This window comes from Sinocyclocheilus rhinocerous, unplaced genomic scaffold (assembly GCF_001515625.1).
Source record: "Sinocyclocheilus rhinocerous isolate Xijiao unplaced genomic scaffold, SAMN03320098_v1.1 scaffold914, whole genome shotgun sequence".
Taxonomy (NCBI): domain Eukaryota; kingdom Metazoa; phylum Chordata; class Actinopteri; order Cypriniformes; family Cyprinidae; genus Sinocyclocheilus; species Sinocyclocheilus rhinocerous.
In genome coordinates this window covers 322,057-331,520 of record NW_015629521.1, presented here as the reverse complement: position 1 = coordinate 331,520, position 9,464 = coordinate 322,057, and the positions used below count along the sequence as shown (strand labels likewise).

The 9,464-nt window shown below is 37.4% G+C and overlaps 1 protein-coding gene across 1 annotated transcript; it reads left to right on the top strand.

The window, feature by feature from the left end:
- The first annotated feature begins 553 nt into the window (after nucleotides 1-553).
- LOC107739133 (NXPE family member 3-like) lies at nucleotides 554-9,051 on the top strand. The gene is made up of 6 exons (XM_016551147.1): nucleotides 554-841; nucleotides 1,049-1,464; nucleotides 1,552-1,622; nucleotides 2,014-2,217; nucleotides 4,582-4,922; nucleotides 8,739-9,051. The coding sequence occupies exons 1-6, from the start codon at nucleotides 554-556 to the stop codon at nucleotides 8,934-8,936; spliced, it is 1,518 nt and encodes a 505-aa protein (XP_016406633.1). The 3' UTR covers nucleotides 8,937-9,051.
- Nucleotides 9,052-9,464: the final 413 nt, after the last annotated feature.

Below are 9,464 nucleotides of genomic sequence, written 5' to 3'. Positions count from 1 at the left end.
TGTTGGCAACAGGATATATCATGCTTTACACTAACTCAAACATACCATGTTCATTCTGCACCAGACTTCACATGTTTGATAAAAGTCCTGGCCTGAAGGCATCTACATGCCAACATTTAGTTATAATCATAGCACCACCAGCTGGCAGCAGGGTGTTTGGCACATATACATTACTTTGACATATTCCTCTTATATTTACCACTTTAAAAGCATATTGCACACCGTTTGCTGTTTTCCTAAAGCCACTGGGTGGCGGTGAGCCCGGGTGCGAGGGCCCTTTCATTGCTGCTTGCAGCTTTAATTTAAGTTGAAATGCTTGTACAACCAAGTTTATTATATTTAAAAATGTAAGGCAGCAACTGAGTTTATGTTTTTCAGTAGGTGGAATAGGTGGAATTTTTTTACAGTGTACACTCAACTTTAAACATTTATTGGGAAAAAAAAGGAATTTGGTGTGACTGATATCCTCGTCCTCTCTCAGGCTCTATGTGGACTGAATGGTGGGATTCAAATGAGACCATTTCTGCCCCCCAGACCTAAATCAGTAATTCAAATGAATAATTCCTCTTTTGCAATATCCACACTTGACATGGGAATCAGTGATGAGGAGTGGGAAAGACTACAGAAGGCTCTCGACTGGCCTGGTCCAGATCAACAAATCACTCAGCTGGATCTGAGCACAAATCCAGTCCACTCAACATTCTCTATTGTGGAACTGAAAAAGAGTTACAAAGTGGGAGATAGCATCTCCATTGTTATCACAGCCAGAGACCACAACAAGAACCTGAAAACATATGGAGGAGATTTTTTCCAAGCAAAGCTTTTCAATTCAAAGCTAAAGGTGTGTTTATTTTATATTTTATGATCAATTTTTGTACAAATCAATATACAAACATTTGTCATATTGAGTTTCGATTGCCTGTTATTTGTTAATTTATTTACAAAATATTACATATTATGTTTATGTTTATAAGCTTACTTTACCAAAAGATATTAGTTTTTTTTTTTTTTTTTGCATTACACTTAACCTTTTTTATTCTTCTTGAAGGCAAGTGTGTACGGGGAGGTTGTGGATCATCGTAATGGGACTTACTCTGTTGTTCTTCTTCTTCCCTGGGAAGGGCAGGCACAAGTTTTTGTACGTCTTGAGCACTCCAGTGAGGTTGTGCTGATTCTTAAAAAATACAGGGAGTCTTCATTCCCACGCAGCCACTATAATGGCCACTTTGAAGGGCCAGGAACCAAGAACACCAAGATCAGTGAAGTAGTAGAATGTAATCTTAAGTGGGGTGCCGAAGGAAGTTTGAGGAAAGGCAAATGCTGCTGTGAGTATAAGGATATAAAAACAAGGACGGAGTGGCAGTGTGAGAGACCGAAGAAACTTTCCTGTGACAAACTAGTTGGTCACTCCATGGGACGTTTTGAAAGCCCATTAAATCGTTTTGAGAATCAACTTTTTTCAAAGTAAGTTTGAAAGGATTCAGAATTAATTTCAGAAGAATTATAAAATGTTAAAAAAGTAGAAAATGTATTATTATTATTTATCCACAGGAAATTAACAAATGTTGCTATTACTGGAGACAAAACAAGCATAAATGTCCTTCCCAACACTGAAGGCAATGGTATGTTAACATATGGAGTATGTATTAATATATTTTGACCATTTCTTTCCCTGTTTGGATTATAATAAGAAGAAAGTAAATAGCAATGTGTTGTTGTTGTTATTCATCTTAATATTCTTCTTAATCTTATTCATCTTAATGTTAAATATTATCATGCACACATAGGCAATGTTTCAGTGAATTAAAAATTCAAGCTATAAAACAATTTATCTCATTTTACTTTTGTTCATACAATATCCTCTACGTTTTCTTTATTTTTCGCAAATACAAAATGGTCAAAATATACATGGACCACATATCAGAGGACTGATACCATCTGAAATCTAATGTAAAGTTACAAGAGAATGAACAATGATAACAGTCTTTTCAGGTAAATGTTTATTTGCTTTAGGCACAACGGAGAGATGCAGATCTGGCTTGACAACACCAGTTCCTGCTGGGTTCTATTTGAAAGATGTTTGGAAGTCTTTTGTATGCAACACTCAACAGTTCAATTCTACACGAATGGGAAATTGCCTTAAAAACAAAATTGTCTACTTGTTGGGAGACTCCACCACAAGGCAGTGGTTTGAGTATTTAGAAAAAAATGTGCCAGGCAAGTAATTCAACAATATGACTTTGTTGTCGTTATTTTCTTTAAGACTTGATAGCATGAATATGTAATATACATTAAATAAGGAATTTACATACATAGGCCCCAAAAAGTATGTGCACTCTTAAAGAGGTCATCGGATGCCCATTTTCCACAAGTTGATATGATTCTTTAGGGTCTTAATGAAAAGTCTATAACATACTTTGGTATAGTTCTCATATTTCTCACTGGTAGTGTAAAAAAACACCCTTTTTACCTTGTTAAAGGGTCATGAGTGCGTCTATGCGTAGGCTACGGCGTAGGTTCGACGCAGAAGTATAAATTGGGCTTAATAGTACATCGATGACGCGTCGGTGTCTATTAAATTATTCATGAGACTGCGTGTTCTTATCCTATGAGAAGAGGCTTCGCTTAATTATTCACAGCAGCATGCTATGACAGACGTTTCAGACTGTGAGATCGCGCACATTAACTGAGAGAAACGTTCATGGATCGAAGGAGAGTGTTTGATTTTGCTTTGTAATAAGAGTTTGGCACAAACGCGATTCATGTAACCGTGTAACCGTTTTTACAGCTCTGTGACAACCGTCAAAAGGCTTATATAAACGCCGCAGAATAAGCCTAAAGTTATCAGAGGTGCAACAGTGCGTTCATATATATGTTTTTGATGCAGAGTGCAAATGGCTGTGCATTTATTTGTGTTTTTAACTCGATGGGAGCGAAATTAAACTGTCTGAAACCGAAGCTATCTGTGCTGTATGTCTCCCCTCTTTCCCCTCCGCTCCTGAGCGCACCATGCCCACTTTTTTAGCGTCTTTTAAAACTGTGGTGAGAACTAACCAGTGCTGAAACGGGGGGTTTCATGACCCTTTAAAATCAGCTCTTTTCACAGCAACCTGTTTTGTTGCAATTTCCCTTTAAATGCTAATGAGCTCTGCTCACCCCGCCCCTCTCTTCTGTGGAGTGACGAGCCGTCCTGTTTACTTTAGCCGCATTTAGCTGCATTTAGCCGCAAAACTTGCTAACTCGCACATTTATAGGAAAGGCGATTTGCAAAGTTTCATAAAAAACCCTTATACTCACTTCATCTGAAGCTGGATCACGAATGATTCGCACGAACATAGACGCATTTAGGTAGATCGGAGGGGGCATTCCCTTCAAAAACAAAAGTAATGTTAATCCTCTGCATCTTTCAGCGGCTCAGATGTCAGGAGTAAATGACAACTGCTATGTTCATTATTACATCCAACAACAGAACACCTCAATCGCTTAGGAGCCATTCTTGTCTACGTCCCATTCTCCGGCGTCGAAATAATGGCGGTCGGACTGTTCACAGCTCACTCGGGGCAGGTCTAAGGTAAGACGGCCGTGTCAATCAACTACCGTGGGAGCGTTCTTGGTCTGTGTGACGTCACACAGCCAAGAAGCTGAGAATGGCTTGATTTGAAAAAGGGAATATTATTTATAGAGATTAAAAAATACCACTGGATTTTTATCATTGGATTTTTTATCATTATAGGGTGGTTGTGTACACACACTCCTGTTCAAACAACATGTAAAAGTGAGTTTTGCATCCGATGACCCCTTTAAGAAAAATATTTAATTAATTAATTAATTATGTGTGTGTGTGTACTTGTTTATGCTATATTGAGGGGACCTAATGTCCCCACAAGGATAGTAAAACCTGATATTTTTGACATTGTAGGGGCCGGCCTGCGGTCCCCACGAGGGGAAAAAAATATTAATGATGTTTATCTGAAAGTGTAACAATGCAAACAGGTTTCCTGTAAGGAGTAGGTTTAGGGTTAGGGGATAGAAAATATCATTTGTTCAGTATAAAAGTAATAGAAGTCTATGGAAAGTCCAAAAGTATCAAACAATCTAGCACACTTTTCAAGCAAAACATTTAGGTTTTAAACTTGCAAAATGCCATTACAAAAATGGCTTATGAAAGTTTGTTCTGACATGTACATATTTCAGCGTCACTCAAAAAGATATAGTGCACCAAAAATTTAAATTCTGTCATAACTGATTCATTATTAGTAATTTATTTCTTTGTTGTTCCAAACTTTCTATATTTGTTTATTTGTCTTCTAATAGTGAAAGTCAGTAGTGTCCAGAACAACATTGGACCCCGTTGACTTTCATTATATAAAAAAAGAAAATTGACGAGTTCGTCAAAATATCTCTTTTGTCTGTGTTCTGAAAAAGAAGGAAAGTCAAACAGTTTTGAAATGACATGAAGGAAAGTAAATGGGTGATTTCTGGGTGAACTATTCCTTATTTACCAGTATACTTCTTGGGACTGCTGTTTAAGAAATTAATAAAGAAATGAGTCTAATGTAAGTTTTGCTTATCTTTTTTTAGATTTAAAAAGAATGGACCTCCACACTCCTCGTACAGGTGGACCCCTGATGGCTGTGGAATTGAAAAATAATATCATTATTCACTGGAGGCCACATGGTGTTCCTTTAAGATTTAGTAAATTGCTCATTACCAACCTGCATTATATCAGCAATGATATTGATGAAATTGCCGGTGATTCTCATGCAGTCGTTGTCTTCACATTCTTTGCCCACCGGGTTTTTCACCCATTAACTTTTTATGTGCATGAAGTGGCTAAAATCCGTCAGTCTGTTGTAGCGCTGCTGAGTCGTGCACCACAGACTACTGTCATCATCAAGTCTGGAAACACTGCAGGACGAAAGGTACACTTGGACACTTCAAATCCTGCTTTGTTTTCAAATTTTTTTTTTTCTTGTTTTCTTATGTTAATGTTTATGGTAAACAAGAAAATATGGTGCATTTGTTATGCTGCCTTTATATTTAAAACTCTAGAAACACTGTTGCACAAAGATGCATCTCAGAATATTTTATGTAACATTCCTATTTTTTTTTTTCAATTGATGTAAAATTGTGGCTGATCAGTTTATGTCCAGTAGCCACAGTAGCAATAAATACAAAATACAGTTTGTCCAAACCAATTTTACTTAATCCAGGTCTGACAGTATAATTTTTTACTGATATTTGCATCTAAACATGTTTCTTCTGTCTCAACCTAACTATGTCTTTATACATTTACAACCCCAATTCCAGAGAAGTTGGGATGTTTTGTAAAAATGTAATCAAATCAAGAATCTGTGATTTGTTCATTCTCTTTAACTTTGTGCCAAATTTCATGAGAGAAGTGTCAAACAAATCAAAAATCACATTTCGCAATGCAAAATTGCAAAGAATTTAGGTCTTTCACCAACTACCACACGTAATATTGTGAAAAGATTCAGGGAATCCAGAGAAATCACAGGACATGTAGGGCAAGGCAGGAAACCTCAGTTGAATGTGCTTGACCTTTGAGCCCTCAGATGGCTTGCATTAAGAAACCGTCATGCTGCGATGTTAAATATAGCCACATGGGCTCAGGAGTACTTCAGAAAACCACTGTCATTTACCACAGTCTGATGCTGCATCAAGAAATGCAACTTGAATCTCTGTTACTCTAGGACAGAGGTGTCTTTCACCAACTACCACACGTAATATTGTGAAAAGATTCAGGGAATCCAGAGAAATCACAGGACATGTAGGGCAAGGCAGGAAACCTCAGTTGAATGTGCTTGACCTTTGAGCCCTCAGATGGCTTGCATTAAGAAACCGTCATGCTGCGATGTTAAATATAGCCACATGGGCTCAGGAGTACTTCAGAAAACCACTGTCATTTACCACAGTCTGATGCTGCATCAAGAAATGCAACTTGAATCTCTGTTACTCTAGGACAGATGTTCTCAAAGTCTTCATTCAAATCTGTCCAAATCTGAATTTTCATCAGTGTCAAAGGTCCGGACCGGAACAATTGGTTATTACAAAACTTGTTTTTAATAAACATACATAACATGCATAACAAATAAACATTAATTTAAAAAATTTTAAATAAAGTGACCTTTGCATTCAAAATACATTAATAACAAGTGCAAAAGTGGCAAAACAATTAATTTAAGTGTCAGCAATAGAGGTCGACCGAAGGGTTTTTCTCTGGCTGGTGCCGATATTTAGAAATCAGGGCAGCCGATGGCCGATGTATGATGCTGATTTTTTTTGGCCGATATGTTTGGCCGATTTTATTTATTTATTTCCCTTTATCTCATAAAAGCGAGTTTGAGTAAATGATTATTGCAGGGCACAAGATGGCAATAGTAGAAGTAGTAGTAGTAGCCTAATTCATAGTAATAATACATGGCTCAAAGCACCTTCTCAAAACAGTTCTGAAGCATGCTTTTTGTTTATGTTTGTTGACAGACACCAGTGTTTCCCACAGACTTGCAAATGCAAATTCATTCTCTGCCAGCAGGAGGCTCTTATTGGAGCGGAGATATAGCGGTTTCCCCGGTAACGGCTGTAATCAAAAAAGCGCTGCGCTCACAAACGCTAGGAAAGAGGAAATTAAAATGACATCAAAGCTTTTATGAAGACAGTCGGTTCTTTTCAATGATACATTCATATAAAAACACCCGCGTTGCATTTTAGTTTTGAAACGTGCAGTGCTCAGTTTATTCAACGAAGTAGAATCCTTTTGGAAAATCTATTTGTGGCTGTCAGTTTTGATATTGTGAGGGGCCGCCACAAATAACTCAATGTATGGGTAACACTGGACACTGCTATAAGTCAATTGGCCATAATCTAAGTGATAACAAAAAATAAAAAATAAAAATACTCATATTAGCGGTGAAATGTCGCCCGATTATGTCAAACGTCATACGCTCACTGGATGTCATGACAACAAATGTCATGAAGGAAAAGTTTCAATGGCCGTTTCTCAATATGCGTTCTTATGCGATCTTGCGTCCTTGTGTTCTCGCTCTACGTCATCATTAACCGAACGCAAGTACAGAGGACGCATGAACGTGCCCGGATGTGTTCTTGAAATCGAGGATGCATCGAATGCAGACTTGAGAGAATCGAACCGTTAGAAATCCCAGAAGACGCTGCGGGCGGACGACGTACAGAAGCCTGTAAACTTTAAACTTCTCGTTCTCGCTTGACAGATTACCGCTGCAGCTCGCAAATACGTGACGGCTCGTTAAAGTAAACATTTGTCATTTTGTTTTGCATAATTTTTAAGAAGTGAGAAAGCATATTAAAAAGAATTTTAACATTGGCAATGAAATATGTAACATTATAAATAGCCTAATCATTTTCACAAATACATTAGGTACAAAGCTATTGCATAATATGAAAATATTGTCTATAATAAAATGAAATACATTTTTTTTAAATGTTATGACATTCGTTTGTGATGTTATGTGTTATTTATTTTGCATTGTGTGCTGCTGTCTCGCTCCTTATAACGCACTGGCTGTCAGTTGAGCAGCAGGAATACAGCACATCTCAATTCTCACAAGTATGCGATCTGTGTTCTCGTGTCCTTCCGAGTTCATTCTTTCAAGGAAGCCTGGCAAGACCGGTCTCCACAAGAACACAAGACCGTTCTCTGCGTTCTTGGAATTGAGAAACAGCCAATATCTCGCCTTCGCTTTCATTTCGGACCATCTCCAAAAGACATTAAAAAAAACTAAACAAATGATTTACAAGTTTAACGTGTTTATCAAAGTAGGAAATAATTAGTGCTCTTAAAAATATGAAATGGAGGCGGGTCCGGACTGAATTCCCTCTGGGTCCGGATCCGGACCCGAGTCCGGACTTTGAGAAGCACTGCTCTAGGAGAAAGCTATACATCAATTCTATGCAGTGATGCCGCCGGGATCTCTGGGCCAAAGCTCATCTCAGATAGTCAAAAAGACAGTGAAAATGTGTGCTGTACTCAGATGAGTCCACATTTCAACTTGTTTCTGGGAAAAATGAATTTCGAGTTCTCAGTCCCAAAGACCAAAGGGACCATCCAGACTTTTTCATCAGTGACAGATACAAAAGCAAACATCTGTCATGGTGTATGAGTGCATCAGTGCAAACGTCATGGGTGACTTGCATTTGTGTGAACTTAAGGTACCATTGACATGGAGGCATATATTGGAGTTGTATAGAGAAATACACTGCCGTCAAGATGATGTCTTTCATGGGAAGTCCATGGTTATTAGATCAAGACAATGCCAGCTCTCATTCTGCATGTGCTAAAACAGTGTGGTTTCGTAGACTCAGAGTGAATGTGCTAGACTGGCCTGCCTGCAGTCCAGATCTGACTCCTATTGAGTTGATGTGACACAGTGTTAAACATGCCTCTGTCCCAACTTTTTTGGAGTATATTGCAGCCATCAAAGTCAAAATTTGTTCATATTTATAAAATACATTTACGTTGGTCAGTGAAAACTTTGGAAATGTTTTCTTTGTACTTTTGTCAATTAAATAAAAGTTAAAGAGAATGAACAAATCACAGATTCTTGATATTATTGCATTTTACAAAACGTCCCAACTTCTCTGGAATTGGTGTTGTAGATTTTATTGTCTTGAAGCTTGGAAGTACTAGAAAACTTCCTTGTGTGTGCATGGAATTCTGATTCTAATCTGTGTTCTTACAGAATATTTTTCAAAGTGATTGGTATACGATGCAGCTGAACACAGTGATGCAAGAGATGTTCAGAGATATTAATGGAGTAATATACTTAGATGTCTGGCAGATGACTTCCTGTCACTATCTACGTGAAAGTATTCACCCAGGACCTGTTATCGTTGCTAATGAGGTCAAAACATTTCTGTCATATGTCTGTCCTGCATGATTCATCATTTAGTATCACACAGCCCCAAAGAAAAACATATATCTTGCTTCGTCATCATCTACAATGTACATACAATAAGACAATGTACATAAAACCAGATTGAATGAAATGCTAACAAACAGCCTTAAAAATAATGGACAATGTAACGTCTAAAATGAATTGCATTAGAAAAGTGCCATAAACCTACTTGAACATACTAATTTGTAAATAAAGATGTTATAACTGCTTTGTCTGTCTCCATTAATTTATGGATTTTTTTGTAAAGTAAAAACCTAAAATTGTAATTATATTTATTGTTTTCAGCATACCACAAACAGTTTTCAGTATTGCAGGACAAATATGATCATTTGTATGAAGTAGATCAGTGTTTCCCAACCTTTTTGTAGTCGCGGCACCCTTTGGAAATTTTAACAAACTTGTGGCGCCCTACAAAATAAATTTTGTCACAATATTTGAATTTCTAAGTTCGATGTGATAATTTGAAAAGTATAGATATTCGGTACAACAGGGAAGAACTGCAGAATATAA